The sequence below is a fragment of the Eupeodes corollae genome, chromosome 2 (genome assembly GCF_945859685.1).
Source record: "Eupeodes corollae chromosome 2, idEupCoro1.1, whole genome shotgun sequence".
Taxonomy (NCBI): Eukaryota; Metazoa; Arthropoda; class Insecta; order Diptera; family Syrphidae; genus Eupeodes; species Eupeodes corollae.
Window position 1 is genome coordinate 84,035,474 of NC_079148.1, and position 18,769 is coordinate 84,054,242.

General features: G+C 33.5%; 1 protein-coding gene across 2 annotated transcripts in view; it reads left to right on the forward strand.

Moving 5' to 3' along the window:
* LOC129944512 (uncharacterized) overlaps nucleotides 1-18,769 on the forward strand; it is a 171,766-nt gene that overhangs the window by 16,657 nt on the left and 136,340 nt on the right. For both annotated transcript variants that reach the window (XM_056053990.1, XM_056053991.1), the window contains exon 2: nucleotides 13,423-16,905. In XM_056053990.1, coding sequence (XP_055909965.1) covers nucleotides 13,428-16,905 — 3,478 coding nt within the window. In that variant the 5' untranslated portion in view covers nucleotides 13,423-13,427. The remainder of the gene's footprint in view (nucleotides 1-13,422; nucleotides 16,906-18,769) is intronic.

The following is an 18,769-nucleotide window of genomic DNA, read 5'->3' on the forward strand; positions in this document are numbered from 1 at the left end:
ATAATTTTTTTTCTGAAAGATTGCTCTAGTTTTTTCCATTTTCACCTAAGAAATGGCAAGAGTACGATAACTCAGGCGACAAAATATTATAACAGATTTGTATAGAAAAGTTAAAAACAAGCATTTTATACTATGGGAAGGGGGGTCTATCTCCCGCTGTTTAGGCGGGAGGGGAATTTAAAAAATATTATTTAAAATGGAAAAAATAGTTAAAAAGTAACAGTAATACTTACAATTAAATATAACACATTTTTTAAAGCCAACATTCTGTTCTATTAGCCAATTTTTAAATCAAGTTAAAACTATATCTAGTTTTGGAAAAAAAATAATTTTAAACTCAAAATTTGAGTAAAAAAAGTTAAAAAAAGGTTTAAAGTGTAATTTTACAATACTTCAAGATTATCTATTATTGTTTTTATTTTAGAATTTATTTCTCTTATTTGTTTTTGATCAAAAACTGAAAACTAGATGATTTTCTAAAATATTAAATTAAATTTAATTATTTTTTTTTGCTTGAGTGGCCTTATTTTGATAGTTATAATTGTAGGTGCGAGTTTGGGTGTATGCAACAGTAGGATGTATAGAGGGGGCTGTTGCCGTCCTTCAATCCCTGCTTGTGAACACTATAGGATTTGGGGTAGGTACAATGTGGGGGGGGGGTGCAAGGTGCGGTGGGTGCAAGATGGGGGTATGCAAAGTTTCTTTTGCATTTATATAAGCTGGATTTAAGAAAAATTTATTTACCCTAGATATATTTTAATCCTTATTCGATTATAACTATGAAAATAAGACAACGTTAATACAGAAGGTCATTTAATTAAAATATTTTCTTTTTTGTAATTTTCAATTTTCTCAACTAAGAACTAACTAGAAGACTTAAAATCATCTAGTTTTCAGTTTTTAATAAAAAATAAATAAGAACAATTAATTCTAAAAAAAACCATAGTTGATAATCTTAAAGTTTTGAAAAATTACACTTTAAACCTTTTTTCTAACTCTTTTTTGAGTTTAAAATTATTTTATTCAAAAACTAGACCTTGTTTCGATTTGATTTAAAAACAAGCTTATAGCCAAAAGTTTTGGCTTTTCAAAAATGTATAAAACTTAGCTGTAAGTATTATTATTTTTTTAAAAATATTTTTTTTCCATTTAACGTACATATTTTTTTAAATTCACCCTACTCCCTAAACGGGGGAGATAAACCGCCCCTCCCATAGTAAAAAATGCTTATTTTTAACCGTTCTATACAAATCCGTCATTAAACTTTTTCGCCTGAGTTATCGTACTCTCCCCTAAGAAATTATTTACCTAAAGTAAAAAAGATAAAGTAAGTAAGTAAGAATCTTTCTAAATAAAAAGTTCGTATGACTTAAAAATGGTTCAATGTATATGACTTATAGATACTTGTTACATAGTTGTAAATTTTTTGTACATGTTTATGTAAGAAAAATTGCTCTCTCTCTGGTCCTTCTACCAAAGCGCCTATTTGCGTAAAAACAAAGATTTTTTTTTTTTTTTATATCCGATGGAAATCTTCAAAAGACACTCGGTAAGAATCGGTACCGAGTAGTGTGGGACTCTTACCGCACTAAAACCACCGGTGAATCAGGACCAATCTATGAAAGATCGATAAATGATTTTTATTTCTTAATTTTTAAAATCGCATTGGGGAAGTTTAAGGTTATAACACTTTCCCGTAGCTTTTAGCCCATCAGCTCATGAGGCTTGGTTCTTCTTAATCTCCGAACATTGTCTCGTACATTTAATACGGTCTCCATTTCAGAGTTAGTATGACTTTGCAGTCGCTGATTGTGTGATACAGCGTGTTTCTTAACCACTTCTGTAACCATTTCAATTTGAAGGTCACGATGTAGATCGCTATTTCTTATATACCAAGGGGCATTTATTATTCCACGAAGGACCTTGCTTTGGAATTTTTGGATGGGTTCAGCATTTGTTTTCTTTGTACAGCCCCATAGTTGGATGCCATACGTCCAAACGGGTTTCAATACTTGCTTATATAACATTAGTTTGTTCTGGATAGATAGGTCAGAGTTCTTTCCTATTAACCAGTACATTTTTCTGTACTTCAAAAACAAAGATAAGCATTAATTTTCTCTAATTGTACAGAACTAGGGCAACTAAGTATTTTCTCAAATTTATATTATAAGCAACGTAAAGGTTTGTGTAGGATTCGAAGAAATATTATATTCTTAACGACGGAGAACATAAATTTAAGGTTAATTGAATAGATTAATATTATAAAATACATAAGTAGGTCAGGCACGCTATTTCATATTTAATAACAAACATATTTGTGCATCTGCATCAATATTATTTAGTTATTACTTTTATTTGTTTGCTTAAACTGTATCTGTAAGGTCCAATTCATACATACATTTGTTTTAAATTCTACTTAACTACACTTCAAACAAACAAATATATACATAGGTACACAAAGTTTAGCTACATTTGCTCTAAAATGAGTTTGTTTTCCCTTGTCACTGCATTACTATTGTATGTACATAGATGTAAATAAGTTAATTCAATTTGTCGCCAAAAGACTATGTACATATATATGTACCAAAAAGGGACACAAGAGTGAACTAAAATAAAACATAAAAATTAAAGCAATCCGATAGGACGAATTTTTCGAAAAAAATTTCGAAACACAATTGCAATTACAAGCATTGTTGGATAATGCTCCAAGACAAAAAACTGAAAAGAAAATTGTAAATTGTATTGTGCATATTATACACGTATTTTTTTTTAAATTCATTTTTATTAGTTCATTTTTAAACCTATCTTAAAGCTAGACAAAAATTCATAAAACTAGCATAATTATCCATAACTTACAACTAACTTAATGGTCCCATACGGACACTCTAAGCTAAACTATAACACTAACTACTAATGCCTTTATCCCTAAGATTTATTTTACTTCAATGTAAAAAAAAAGCTAAAAAAAAAATTAAAGCTAACTTAAACTGCCTATTCTACCTATAAACTACTTAGAACTATAACAACCACAGCAGCAAATCGGACTATCTTACATTTTTGTTTTTCATATTTTGTTGTCTTGAAGCCACCAAAACTGCTTCTCCTGCTTCACCCTATCAATTCGGTTCCGTTCGGACACAGCCCTACTGAACAGGAGTCGACTATCCACGGTTCGTCGTCTGACGTGGTAGATTAACGGAACTGCCAATCTATCCTATATCAGACCGCATCTATCTAAAAAGAGGAATGCCTGTGGTGGAATGAAGCCGCTCAAGCGTGCACTTTCAAAATACTCGTCGTTCGGATGGAACGCCCCGAAAATTAAATTGTTGGTCGAAGACATAGCTCTTGCAATCTGACCTCGAACGAGTTTTATCACGAAATTGTCAATTCTGTTGATTCGAGCCCCGTTGTATAGGACCTCGTTGGAAAAGTAATGCACATAAGAAGACTCGGCTGTTCGATATAAGCCGGTACAGCGTCGTAAACACTGCCGCTCGAACACCCGAAACTTCTCCATCTGGGAAGGGGTAACGTTGAACCACACAGAAAAACCATAAACGATCAATGGCCATATGAGGGCCATGTAGTAAATTACCTTCACTCTGGGGTCAAGCCGACTGCTAAAAAACAGCTGTTTCTTCAGCCGTTTATATGTCTGTCGAAATATAAAAACTGATCTAACCAGATACCGAGGTACTTCACTTGCTCGCTAATGACTGCCCGTGAAGATCAACGATGACCATCTTGCGCCAATTCTTACACGTATTCCTCGTGGCCCTAGCCAACGGATTCCGGAACAGAATTTTATCCGACTTCTGGATATTTATTTTTAGTTTTCAGTAGTCGCAATATCGCTGAATCTTGTCGAAATCGCGCTGCAAGAGAATTCTAATAACCTCAACCTTTCGGGCCGTTCTGTACGCAATTAGATCATCGGCGTTCGCAATTTCCTTTGTAAGACTACCTATCAGATCGCTGGTGTAAATGCTGAAGAGAATCGGCGAATTCACCGCTACCTGTTGAAAACCATTTTTAATTGAGAATGTTGTGGTAGAAGTTACATTGCCACTTTTGACAACAAACTTTCTACCGTTAAGCATATCATAAAGTATATACAACAATGGCTTGCTTATGCCAAGTCTGCTCAGTTTTAGGTAAAGACCCTCTAACCATACGGTGTCAAAGGCCTTTTCCAAATCAAACAGAATTCAGATATCAGAAACGAGTTTAGACGCAGCACGAATTGTGTCATGACCCGCCTTGAACCCGAACTGTTTATACGGAATTATTTTGTTGTCCGCAGCCCACTTAGTCAGAGCTCTATTAATGATTTTTTCGAAAACTTTGATGATGTTCGGAAGAAGAGTTATCGACCGAAGATTTGGCGGGTTGGAGTTGTCCTTTCCCTTTTTTGGGAGAGGATGAACCACAGCGGTCTTCCAATGCATTGAATAATATGCATTATTCAGTGCATTGTTGAAGAGTGTGTTGTAAATGTCAATTGCTTCCATCGGTAAATGTCTCAGTACAACGTTGGATATACCATCGACACCTGCTGACTTTTTATTTTGTATTGAATTGAAAATGAGCTGAAGCTCAACCTTCGTCACTTACAGGGGACTTGCTCCCGTTTGCTCGGCGATTATGGCATTTGCCAAGGAATCGTCATTGAACCGCATGAAACCGCGGTTCTCTTTCGAAGGGAAAAGTGATTAAGTAGGGCTCTGTTTTCCAGGTCGTGGTTGGGGCGAATGCTAACATTCACCTTGTACACTTGCTGGAAAGCAGCTCCCACCGCTTCCACTTTTTCCATCGGATCTTCAATTATGTAAAAGTCATCGTCAAAGATGGCTTCCTCTGGATCTATTTGCGCTGTCATGAATACGTCTCTGTTCTCTTCAGTTCTTTGGTTGACATTTTTTATTGACGACTTCAGTGTCCTAACCTCCAGGTCGTGTGGGTCGTCTGCACAAGTTTTTGAGTCTTGTCAGTAAGCCACTCTTGTGCCTACGTAGTGCGTCAATTGTCGCGTTTCTGTAAGCGTCCATTTGGTCCCGTTCTTTGTACTTTGGGATTGTCCGTTCCATCGTTCGTTTTATTGTTTCGTCCATCTGTTGTAAATGTTAGTCAATTTCTGTATTTGTCAGGTTTCTGTTGTTTTGGTGGGGCTATGCCACTCGAACGAAGGTCCCTCGCTAGGGCATTGGTGAAACGAGGCCAACGCATCTTATTGTAATTGTAAGAATGCGTTGCAACGTATTCCACAAACTCCACGCGTTCGTTCGGAATCTGCATTACAGCAGCCAGTCCGCAGTGATCACTGTCGTAATCGACTGTCTGTAAGCAGTTTCGAAGGTGATTACCTACTTTGTCTGTTACTGTCAGTCTGGTGTCTTACAGCAAAAGATCCAGAAAGGAGCCGCTTCTTGGATACGATGGCTTTTCAGTAGCCAGCAGGTCGACATATTCAACGCTGTAAAGATTCATCAAATTAAAAAGATGGTTACCTCTGGGATTATTATGTTGATTTCCCCAATCTTCATGTTTTGCGTTGAAATCATCGAACAAGATGAAATAGTTTTCTTCCAAGCTCAGTTTAAGTTACCTAAAAACAATCTCGAGTTCTGATGCAAAGTAAGTGACCTGCGGAGCTCCAGCCGCATAAGCCGCAATCATATACATCCGCTTCCCTTGATAGAGAGAGATGCATACAACGCAAACTTCTAGCGACTATGACTTTATAATTAATGACTTTTCGTATAAAGAGAGCGACACCCCCCTTGAGTGGAGTCGGGCCGGTCGCTTCTTACGATATTGTAATTTTTATGAGTCAATTTGTGTTTGTGCTTTAGCTTAGTTTAGCTAGCCATAAACACATCGGGACTGTAGTCTGTCAACAATTGGAACATATTGGCTCTTCGTTCCATCCTAATCAGTGAATTTACATTCACCGCTAGGACTTCTAAGGCAGCGCGCCCATTATGGTCTAAATTGCGCCAGGCAACAAAGAGTAGAGATGATCTACCCTTTTGCCTTGCTCCTTTATCTGACTTTGCAGTCCTGTTAGTTGACCTTGAATGCTCAACAACAAGGCTACAATGTCAGGCTGCACCTCTGGTGCCTTAGGCACAGTGGCCTTTATGGCAACCGTCGGTGGAGACTGTCTCGTGTTCCTATTCCCTGACACCATTTTGGCGTAGGAAAATTTGGGATCCACGAATTTTTGTGTTGGAGCCTGTCGAACTGTTCGACTTCTTTCGGCTTTTTGGCTGGCCTGTTTTTGTTTCATTTGTTGGACCTTAGGGCAACCCCTATAGTTAGCCGGGTGCCCTTGGTTTCAACAAAGGAGCTGTTTTCGGACGCCACCTCCACTAAGCTACCGATTAATTCAGAAAATCTGTGGCACCCTGCCTTGTTTAAACACTAAAACCTTACAAATGCAATTTACTTTTTTTTTAAATTAAATCAGCTATTGATCACTTGCTCTCTCTGTGAAAGTCAAAGAACTACTGATATGACACAAACATTTTTTAAAGCATATACATTCTGTTATATTAGCTAGTTTTTAAATCAAGTAAAAGAGTAAAAAACGTAAAAAAAAATAAATTTCATAACATATTTTTTTTAAAATAATTTGTTGCTCTTATTAATTTTCAGTCAAAAACTGCAAACTATATGATTTTATGTCTCTTAGTTTTTGAGAAAATTGAAAATAACCACAACTACTATTTTAAATTAATTATTTTTGCAAGGTGGGGTGCAAAGTTTCTTTTACATTTAAAAGATAATAAGCTAGATTTAAAATAAATGTATCCTAGGTTAGGTTTATCTTAATCAATGGCGATTCCTTCTCATAATTCAGGGCTAGCTACTTTCTTCTAGAAGTTGAAGATAAGTTTTTAAGAATAAAAAATAATTGTATTCAAATTTTCTGCAGTCCGCCCTGAGCTTACATCGGTAAATGCAACAAATGTTTCATGATTTTTTTTTATTAAAGTAATAACAATGGATGATTGGGACTTTGTATGAATGTCAGGCAAAGCTATAAACTCTGGCTGTCTGATTCTATCAAAAATGTGATCGCTTAAAACGTCAACAACATTTTTGATGAAATCATTTTGGATTGCCATTGAAAAAACTTTAAAAATTGTTACCTTTTCAAGTTGTTGTTATAAAATTGGATCGTATTGTTTCAGTAAAATGAGTAGTTCAATATAATTTTCTCGGCTTAAAGATGAACTTGATTCATTGTGGCCTCTAAACGACAACTCCTGCTTTCCAAGAAAACATGTTACATTTAAAAGACGTTTTAACACCGCACGATGTGTTTGAATGTTATGTTGAAAATTTAAAGCTTCGTCTTTCCTAGTGTGACCAAAGGTTGCTTATTTAATTACATATGGCAAATGGGAGGCACTTAGCTTGTGTTTTCTCTAAAGTGTGGTTAGAGTGTTAATATTGTCTACATACGAGGAACTCCATGCGAAAGAGATACCGGAAAAAAGCAAACAAGACCAACAAAACAATTTTGGTTAACCCCAAATATCTTACGAACCAAAAATGCTAGAGACTTGAATTAAATTTTATATAATATAGTGTAACGTGATACTAAACAGGTATATTTTTTGAAAAAAATCAATATAACGGTTTTTTTATAAATCAATAAAACTGAAAAAAAAAATGTGTCACCTCCAAAATTTTACGACTGAAATATGATTTCATCTCTAAAACAATTTTGTGCAACGAAAAACAATGTTTTTGATATCTGATAAAATTTTGAGAAAAATCGAATTGACAGTTTTTTTTATAAAAAATAGAAATCTAAAAAAAACATTACTCAAAGTTGGTAAAAATTGAAAATCGATTCAAATATCTTTTCAAAAACTTGAAATTTAGGCTTCAAACTTATTTTATCTTATAGGGAATATTGCTTTCAACATTTTCAAAAATTTTGAGAAAAATCGAATTGATAGTTTTTTTACAAAAAAAAAAACCTAAAAAAAAATGTATAAACGTTGGTAAAAATTGATTTTCGACTCAAATATCTTTCAAAACTTTGAGATATTGGCTTTGATTTACTTTAGTCTTTCAAAAAATATTATTGTCAACATTCAGTTAAAGTTTGAAAAAAATAGAATTCACAGTTTTTTTTACAAAAAATAAAAACCTAAGAAAAAAATGTATAAAAGTTGGTAAAAATTGATTTTCGACTCAAATATCTTTTCAAAACATTGAGATAATAGCTTCTTATTAATTTTTACTTATAAGAAATATTGTTTTCACATTCGGACAAATTTTGAGAAATATCAAATTTACAGTTTTTTTACAAAAAAATAAAAACCTAAAAAAAAATGTATAAAAGTTTGTAAAAATTGATTTCGACTCAAATATCTTTCCAAAAATTGTAAATATTGGCTTTTAACAACTTTTATCTTTCAACAAATATTGTTGTCAACATTCAGTAAAATTTTGAAAAAAATCGAATTGATAGTTTTTGTACAAAAAATTAAAAACCTAAAAAAAATTACCAAAAGTTAGTAAAAAATGATTTTTGACTCAAATATCTTTTCAAAAATTTGAAATATTGGCTTCAAACTAATTTTATCTTATAAGAAATATTGTTTTCAATATTCGGTAAAATTTTGAAAAAAATTGAATTGACAGTTTTTTTTACAAAAAATAAAACTCTAAAAAAAAAACAATTCTAATACTTGGTAAAAATGTACTTTCGATTTAAATAGCTTTTCAAAAATTAAAAATATTGGCTTCAAACTTATTTTATTTCACAGAAAATATTGTTTTCGATATTCAGTAATTTTTATATAAAAATCCAACAGTCCGTTTTTTCATTAAAAAAAAATCTACAAAAAAAATAGTACGCAAATTTGGTAAAAATTGATTAGAGTACATATAGACAAACTTTGAAGCAAAACAAATCGACAGACGGGATGGGAAGTTATCAGTGTAGGTCGCATCGCAGACTCTTTTTTTTTTACTGATATGGGAACCTTTGAAAGAGAATCCTAAAAAATTTGGTGACTTGTAAATTTAAAGAAAAAATTAGGTGGCTTTTCAGTAAACTTCACTTACAAGAACCTTTCATTAGATAAAACGCTTTCTTTAACGCTTTGGCAACAAATTTCCTTGAATCATATGTTAATAGCCCTGTGGAAGTTGATGAAGGATATTTTCATATTCTTCACTTCTTTTCGCAAACTAGCTGTAGTAACATCGCTGTGCTACAGAGTCCTTGATCTTTTATCCGCGTTGAATAATGACTGCTCAGCCGCGATGGTATTCCCCCGATAGTATTAAAAAAGTGTAGTAATGCTTTAGTTAAACCCCTTACGTTCTTATTCAAACTTTCTGTAAAAACAGGAAAATTTCCCAGTGTATGGAAGAAGTCATTTCTAACACCAATTTTCAAGAAAGGTAACAGGGTGGATACAACAAACTACAGGCCCATGGCAAGCTTTATTGCATTCCTAAATTGTTTGAACAAGTTGGTTGTGAAAATGTAGCATTTTTTTTTTAAATCTCTTTTGTGAAAAGCAACATGGTTTTGTGAGAAAAAGATCAACCTTTGCAAATCTCCTCACATTCTCAAACATATGTTCAAACGCTTTAGCACAAGGTTATGAAGTTGACTGTGTATACACTGACTTTTCCAAAGCTTTTGACGCCACAGAATTATTTTATTTAAACTTAAAGCTCTTGGTTTTTCACCATTTTTCTTAGCTTGGATTAATCATACCTTGAAAACATATCCCCATATGAGGTAAAATTTAGAAATTGTCATTCTGAACCTTTTGTTACTCAATCTGGTGTGCCCCAGGGAAGCCACTTGGCCTTTTTCTATTCATCCTGTATATTAAATACGTACCCCTTACCCTTTAAAATGCCAAACGGACGATACGTCTACTATTAAACGAATCGGTAGTGTATTTGATTATTGTATATCACAGCAAAAACTCTGTCGCGTCTCCTCATTTAAAGATTTAGGTGTTCATTTCTGTTCCAAATTAGAATTTACACATCGCATTAATTTTATTGTTAATAAGTTCTATGCTGGGTTTTATAAAACGCTGGGCAAAGGAGTTCAATGATCCCTATGTTACCCTTTCTTTGTATAATTGCCATGTTCGTCCTAATCTTGAATATGCTTCGCAGGTATGGACTCCCTATTACGAAATTCATAGAAAACGTATTGAATCAATTCAACATAATTTCATTCGCTTAAAAGCTCTTCCTTGGGAAGATCTGCCTCTCTATGAACACCGTATTTTGTTGTGAAGCACCTTATTCGCTATCTTGTGTACATTTGAATTACCGAGGCGGAACTCATTACCTACGTTCATTTGACTTTAATATTGACTTCTATAGAACTAACTATGGAAAGAATGAAGCTTTAAGTCGAATAAGCATTTTATATCACTTAAACTGTTTATCGATTGATTTAAATTTAAATATGGTTGGATTAAAATCATTGTTTGGAACCAGTTCTCCACTATCGTAAACGTCTTTTTTTTTTTTTTTTTTTTGTACTGTAATAATTCATGTTAAATGTTAATAATTATTATGTTTTGTATTTTGTGCGTGTGTTAGGCTATAATTGTATTGTCTTCTTACTAACAACTAACACATGCACTTATGATGAGCCTCTGACCGTAGTTTGACGCTTTCTGTCAGCTTACTACTTTCTGAAAATTCTGAAGTGTAAAAAAGATCATGAAAATAAAGTATCTATTTTTAAACAAACAAAATAGACTCTGTTTACAACGACTTATCTCATACCGTAACACTTAATTCTTAGGCGCAAGTTATATCTATCATTGAAATCGATACGGATATTTGACGGTGTTTCCCTTTGTTTAGAAATAAAAATAATAATATCGATCGATCGAAAACCTCAAAAATGTATTTTTGTATTGGACGGAAATTAATTTTTCAAAAGTGAAACGAATCGTGTTCTAATTTCACACAATTCCAATGACAGATTTCTATTAGTAAACATTTTTCAGTGCTTTTCAATCAGGAAATTATTTTCAATGAAAGAAATTATTAATGATAGCTATAACCGACCTGATAAAACATTCCAATGTTTGTTTTTAATGATGAAAATCCACTATATGCAATTCCATGGCTTTGAAGTCAAATTAAATTTTTTAATAAATACAATTTAAAAATTAAACTTCATACAACATTTAATTTTTATTAATTGCTAAAGAATGAAAGAATTAGTATTTTGTAATTTAAAGTGTTATACATAGTTTTCAATTTTTTTAGAATCAATAAGAATAACGATTTCGGAATCAATTTTTTTGGACTTTATAAAAATTAATTTAATTTTTATTTTTTAAAAATTGCTTTTCAATCAAAAGTAAAATGCTTGTTTTAATTTGAGCTGTTCTAAGGAAATCAAATAAAATAATTTCCTACGACTAGCCTCTACCATGTTTGAATTGGCATGGAATTATAATAATAGTAAATACAATAAAATATAAGTACATACAAAACATATTGATCATAACACATTTAATATCTTACTAACAAAACAAAAGATATTAGAATTCACTTACCTATCAGACTAAAAAAAAGTTTTCAAACACAACCTAATACCAAATAAAGATTTGAATAATCCACCTAAACTCCACGCCAAAGGCACTCTATATAAAAACCGGAAACCAATGTCATTCTGGCTTGCCTACAAGCTATTCTATTCTAATATCAATTCACCACTGCTGAAGTCAATTCACCACGAATTGATGAGAAAATACGAAGAATGAATTGGATAGTGCTTACCTGACCTAAAATGGACAATTTTGTTACAACATTGGTTGATAAGGAAAAATGTGTTAAATCTAATGCAGAATATAGGGATAATAATTTGAATCGAGTGGGCTGAAAAGTGTGTTGTATTTTGTGTTATTGTTTCTTATATGTTTTTTGTAACTAAAACTCATGTAGTGCTGATAAGAATTCGATAGAAAAGCGGGTGGCTATGGTTTTAATTTGTAACTTCACTGAATTTAAAAGTGTTTACTCAGTTATGCTTTTTCCAATTCAATAAAAAGTTATAAATATCTGAACATTTGTTGTTTATGTAAAGAAAACTTGAAAAAATATTAGCAAACATGTAAAACATTGATTTTTTTTATTTTTAAATGTAATGTAAAGAGTTCTGATCCAGGTAAAATTATACGTTTCAAAAATTATTTTTTTTGAATATTCAGATAAATCTTTTTCTGAATTTAAAAACGACGACTGTTTCATAAAAGTATTTTGATACTTACCAAAAAGTGAACAAGTCAAAATTACAAATAAACAACGTAAACAAATTGGTGTTGGAGGTTGAAACCTACTAAAGATTCTGCTCTTTATATGGAGTGTCTTTGCTCCAAGCCTTTGCCTTTGCCATTTTCTTATTCTTGTAGAGCATGGTCAAGCACGTTCGCCAGCAAACCCCATTTTCACATAAATAAATAACATCGCAGTTTTTTGCTTTCAAAAACGATAAGTTGCCATTATCGACGATCATGTTCAATTCGTCAGTCTAGTTCTTTCTCCCATAATTCATACGAAGTATAAAGAATAAAGAGAGAATTAATCAAACTCTTGGTCGCGCCTGGAAGAGTGGAAGACTCTGTTGTGTGGCTTTACCCTTTTATTTCTTTTTACAGGCTTTTATTTGAATGTGTGTATTTATCTGTTTGTGTACAAGGTATGCAATTTGGTAGCGCAAACTTTTGCTATAGATTTGGTATTGTATGAGAGTTGTATTGCATGAAATGAAAATTATTTGTAGAAAAGTCACTTTAACTGCAAGTGATGTATGTAACTACGACCGAATTTTTTAACATAATGGTCAACTGTTGAGGTTTGGTTAGTAATTCAATTACCAAATAATATATGTACATACATATTACAAAATTAGATTTATTCTAAAATTCTTGGCTTAGCACCGCTAAACCCGAAAACTATGAGGAATCACCCCTGATCTTAATCCATATTCGATTATTACTATCAAAATAAAACCACTGTAAAATATTTATCAAACACAGTTTTGATGTGAATGTAATGAAAAAAAGCCTTTTAGTACCTATGTACATAAGTACATTAAGGTTTTTATTTTATTTGATACAAAGAGTTTAACTTATTATCTTTGAAAGTATTTAAACTCACTTTCTGAGAACGTAAAGATCTTTGAATTCGGCAGTCGAAAAACGGAAGCCAGTTAAAAATTAGGAAAATAAGTAAAAGACCCTTGAACGCTCCGTGTTGATTGCAGTTTGATTTTGATTATTTTAATATTTTTTTTTTACAGGAACCACCGTTTTCTATACATCAAGGCTTAATTTTGCTTTTAATACTAATATACCGCGAAGTATGAATTCATATGTTTTTCTTTTGTATTTCCAGATAAAATGGTTGCAAAGAAACGTAATGCTGCTGTCGATCGACAACCACGTTTGGCAAATGTAAAAACACGTTTAACGGGCAACAAGGCAGGGACTGCAACTACACCTGTCAAGACACAGAAACAGGCTGCAAAAGCGGCTCCCAAAAAATCTCTTCCTATCAAAAAACGAATCCCAAATGAAAAACCTGGTAATGAAGAACTAAATCAAGATTCAAAACCAAGGTCAACATTAAAATCTAAGAAAGTAGAAGGCGAACCATGCACGTCAACATCCACAGATACAATCGATCAAAAGCTGTCCGAGTGCAATAATGAAACCGAAGTTGATACTAAGCTTACTGTTAAAGATGGGAAAACAAAAGCCATAAGCAAAATGCTAAAGAGTTTAGATATACAAATCAGTGGCTTCGACAATATACTTCCGCCAGAGGAAAAGATTATTGAAGTTTTGAAATCCTCGATATCGGAGAATGTTAAGACCAAATCAAGATCTTCAGCGGTTAAGTTAAGCAATACCAGTGCAATGAATAAATGTGCAGCTAAAAAGGAGCAAGTAGAGAAAAAAGCTGGTCAATCTTCTTCAAATTCAAATTCACTACATGCATCTTTCGAACAGAGTACAAAAGATGGTGCTGTATCTAAGAAAGAAGTTTCTGTTGGTTCTGTAAGCGAAACTGTTGCATCAAACGAGGATAAAGCATTTAAAGAAACTTCTGAGGAATTAGAAGAGCCTATAATAGAAACAAAAAAGAAAATAGCAGCTAAAAAAGCTAAATTAGAAGCAAATCGCAATAAAAAGAAGCAAGAAGAGCGGAAAGAAGAAGATAAATTGAGGAAACCTCAAGACCTCCATAAACCATTAAACATAGTTGATGTCCACTCAGATCAAATGAAAGATAAAACAGAACAGGATAAAAAAAAACACGTAAAGCCAAAGAGCAGTCAATTAGCTACTGAAGGAGAGATTTCAGAAGACAGAAAGGGTCAAAATGAAATTGAGGCCAGTAGACACATGAAATCAGCTAAATATTGCGATAAAGAGTCTACAGTAATAGCAAAAGATGAGGCCCGTCAATTAAAAAAAAATAACACAAAAACTGTGGCTGGATTTGAAGACCCTATAGAAAAGAATATCGCAGAACAAGTGAAAGATGAGGCGGATGAAAACAAGACAAAACAAATAAAGTCCGTTAAGGAAAAGGGGATAGATAATTCAGCACAAAGAAAAGATGAAGACTCCAATATGAAAAAGAAGCAAATAAAGTCTTCACGAATATCCCAAAATACTAACGTCGAGAGAGAAAGCTTAGAAGAAGGAAAGCATGAAGAAATCCATGACAAAAAGAAGACTGCAAAATTATCAAAGTTTAATAAAAAAGAGAGTTTAGAACCAAATAAAGAAGAAACAGAAGAGAACAAGAAAAGACAAATAAAAGCTGGAAAGTGCAGCCAGCAAAATACTGAAGTTGTAAAGGAAGCAGCCGTGGTTAGTGTTTCCTTAGAAACGTCTTTATTAGCTTCACCCAAGAAGAATAAATTGTTAAAAGGAAAATGCAATGACGATGGAATTAAATTATCCCAATTAAAAATCGATCAAGAAGTTTCATCAACTAAAGAATTAAATATAAAGGTTCCGTCAGTAACCTTCAACGACACTGAAGGCTCTTCTCTGAAAGAGACTCCGAAGAAAGGAAAGTCACTTACTATTCTTCAGCGCTTGCAAAACAAATATAAAATGTCACCAGTGAAGAGTAAGCCTTTAGGCCCAGTCAAGCCTACAAAGAAAGTTGAAACCAAAAGTTCAACAAAGAAGCTACACGCATTATCTGCTGAGAAACAGAAACCCAATGATATTTATGATTTCAAATCGGGTTCGGAAAGTGAGGAGAACATTAAGATGGAGCTTCCAACTCTTAAGAAACTTCGAGAATTTTCTGATGATGATGACAAACCACTTCAGGTGGCCAAAAAGAAAGTGAAAGAAGACGAAAAAGTCGCCGAAACTATATCGAAAAAACCTGAACCAAAGGGAGACACTTCTAAAATAGAAAAGAGCAATATAAAAACTGCCCTTAAACATCCTGTTGCCGAAAAGAAGTCAGGATCAAAAGTGGGTCGAAAACCAATAGCTAAAATTAAGCGACCTCCAACCGAGTCGAGTAGCGATGAAAAATCTAGCACGACTACTGATTCTGAAGATGAACAAAAACTCAGCACATTTGGACAAAAACGTCATCGCATGGCTTCGCTGAATGCCGCAGCAAAAGTGCAATGTCTATACGAAAATGAATCTCGCACGGCGTATGAACTGGGCCTGTCTAAAACGGTTCAAATTGTACCAAAAATTCGTAACATCAATTCTGGCAGTAGTTCTGAAGACGAACATGAAACAAAACCTATAATTAAAAAAGAGGCAGTTGTGACAAAGAAAGTCGAAATACTCAAAACAGAGCCAGTGGAAGAAGCTGCCGGGGAAGAAAAAGGAGAAGTCGAAGTTGAAACTAAGCGAGAATTACGGAACGTACCAGGTCGAGGAATGGGAAAGCACTGGGAGTTTGAAAGTGACACCGACAATGAAGCTATTTTTATTGAAAAACTTCGACTGAAGAAGAAAAAATTACAAAAACTGAAAGCTCTGCAAGCGAAGAAAGATAAAAAGGAAAAAGATAAGGATAAGGCTAATGAAAGGCCTGAAGAAAAATGCACTAAACCGAAAAAAACAATAAAACTACCTAAGAAACATCTTAAGGTAAAAATAGCTTCTTCAGACGATGGCAGCTCAGAGTCCAGTGAATATGAGGATAAAAAGAAATCTTTGAATGCCCCTGTAGAAAAATCATCATCTGAAGTGAAGAAGAAACGCAAACGAGAGCTGAAAGAAGAACTTATAGGCGATTATAAGGGCATTTTAGCACGCAAGCGTATGGCTAGTCTGAATGCAAGTGCAATAGTTGCTGCCACTTATGAAGTGGAAAGACATCTTGATAGAAATTTCGCATCAGATTGTAGTAGTTTTGAAAGTTTCCCCGAAGAAGAGAAGCATATAAGTAAAAAGTCAAAGAAACAAGCAGCTGTTACATCACAACCACCTCCACCACCAACATCGCAAACCACTCAAGTCAAATTGGATACTAAAGACTTGAAAGAAGTGAAAGAAATTAAAATTGATCCTTCTGAATGTTCGGACACGAAGGATTCTTTTAATGATTTTAAAGATTCTCTGAAAGATATAAAAGAAGCAACACGTCCCACATCAAGTTTGGTTATTGTACAGGATACGGATGTAACTATAACTGGAGTCTATGTTAATCCCACGACGGGATCTAGTCAAGAAGCTTATTGTAAAATGCAATATCGTGTACAATCAAGTGTTACAGAGGAACGTGTTTTGAGGCCAGGATCAGTCGAACCACCAAAGTCATATACTCCGTTGGGTGCATTATCAAGTATGAGGCCGCCTGGGGCGGCAACAGGAACTGATGGTGAGTCCTAAGGATTTTTTTTTTTTTTAATTTTGGTTGGCTTGTAGAAATTAATCAGTTTGTACTTTTGTTTATAAAAATCGTTTTATTATTTAAAACAACAATTTAAAATATCAACAGATAATGTACATAAACGCAGTTGTAGCAGGGTCAAGTTCAAAGTGTCTAATTATATTCGTCCAGTAAAATATGTTAATACAAAACATTTTGTATAACATTTTTGTTTAACTGGTCGTCCACTGTTTCGCCGATAAAACATCATCTTATGAGTATCCAAACCGTATCTTTTATTAAAAACAAGAATGTTTAAGACATGATTTAGAGCCCCAGGATGAATTCCTATGTACCTTACATGCATTTCAAATTAATGCTTCAGCAACCAGAGCCTTGACCACATCTAAGATATTCATTTGGAACAAAAGATAACGTTTTTGAAATTTACTCTAGAAACACATTTTAAGCACCTAATGCCATAACTAGGAGTCTAATCCATGTCCTTACAATTCTTTTTTTTTTATCTTAGATAAGGTTTAGTTTTTTAACAAGTTAAGCTTATACATGCGAAAGAGAGCGTACTAATTCATTATTAATTTAATGTAACACAATTGCTGAGCGTTTCGCTTTGTCTCTCCACTATCTCTGAAACGGTTGAGCGCATGAAAACGTTAAGGGTTTGAACACCATTAAAGCTAGAGAAGCAGAATTAATCACGAAAAGATTTTTTTCGACATTACTGACAACGCAGTTACTTTACTGGACTTTGTACATACATATAAATTAGGTGGCATAACAGTCCATAAAGAACTAGGGCCTAGTGACGTACAATTCTCACCCATTCATGATAAGAATTACTCTTGGAGGATTTGTCAATTCCTCGCATGAGGCAGCAAACTCACATATTTTTAGGTAGCACAGGCATTGATTAAATCCAAGACCTCTGGCTTGACTGCCCTATCCACTCTAATGTAATATTTTAATATGAGTAATAGCCTCTCCTCTTAAATTACAAGATTTCAATTTTTTCTTAAACCGTTAACGGTCTTCAAAATGTCACTCTAATTGATACCAATTAGATTACGAGTAAGTGGGCGAAGAACCTGTTTTTATTTTATCGAACGGCACGTTATGTGTAGTAGGTACTAATTTGGAAATAGACAATAATTAGCAAAAAGTTTTGTATACTAGGATAGGTCAAAAATACAAAATTAATAACGTTTTACATTCAAATGACATTTTGACTCTAAATTTTCATTCTCTCTTCATATTGATGCGATTGTTGCTAAAGCTAACTCAATGGTAGGGCTCATTAAAAGGAATTCCGTTGATTTTTCCGACCCATACACCCTTGTATCATTATATACGCGTATGTTATCTGAAATCCTTGTCAACAAAATTTATCAGATGGAATACAGAGAGTTTAGAATCGCTTTACAAGATATGTATTTTACAAAATGCGCTGGAATTTCTATCCTTGTTCCCAAGCTAGGCAAAGCTTTTTAGGATTGCAATCTCTGAGAGCCAGAAGAACAACTCACGATATTGTTTTTGTGCGGGATATTCTTTGCTGCCACATAAGATGTCCAGAATTACTCTCATTTATAGGTATATATGCTCCAACGAGGCCATTGAGGGAAAGATCTCTTCGTTTTGAGTCCAGACATAGAACGAACTACGGAAGTAACGAACCAATTTCAAGGTCAATTAGAGAGTTCAAAAAAATGTATGATTATGTTGACTTATATCTCTCCAGAGAAAAATTTAAGAATGTATTATATTATTTATTCTTAAGATATTAAGTATTTGTTATTTATTGTTAAGCTCGTAGATGAAATAATAAATAAATAAAAATGTGTATTCCTAATTT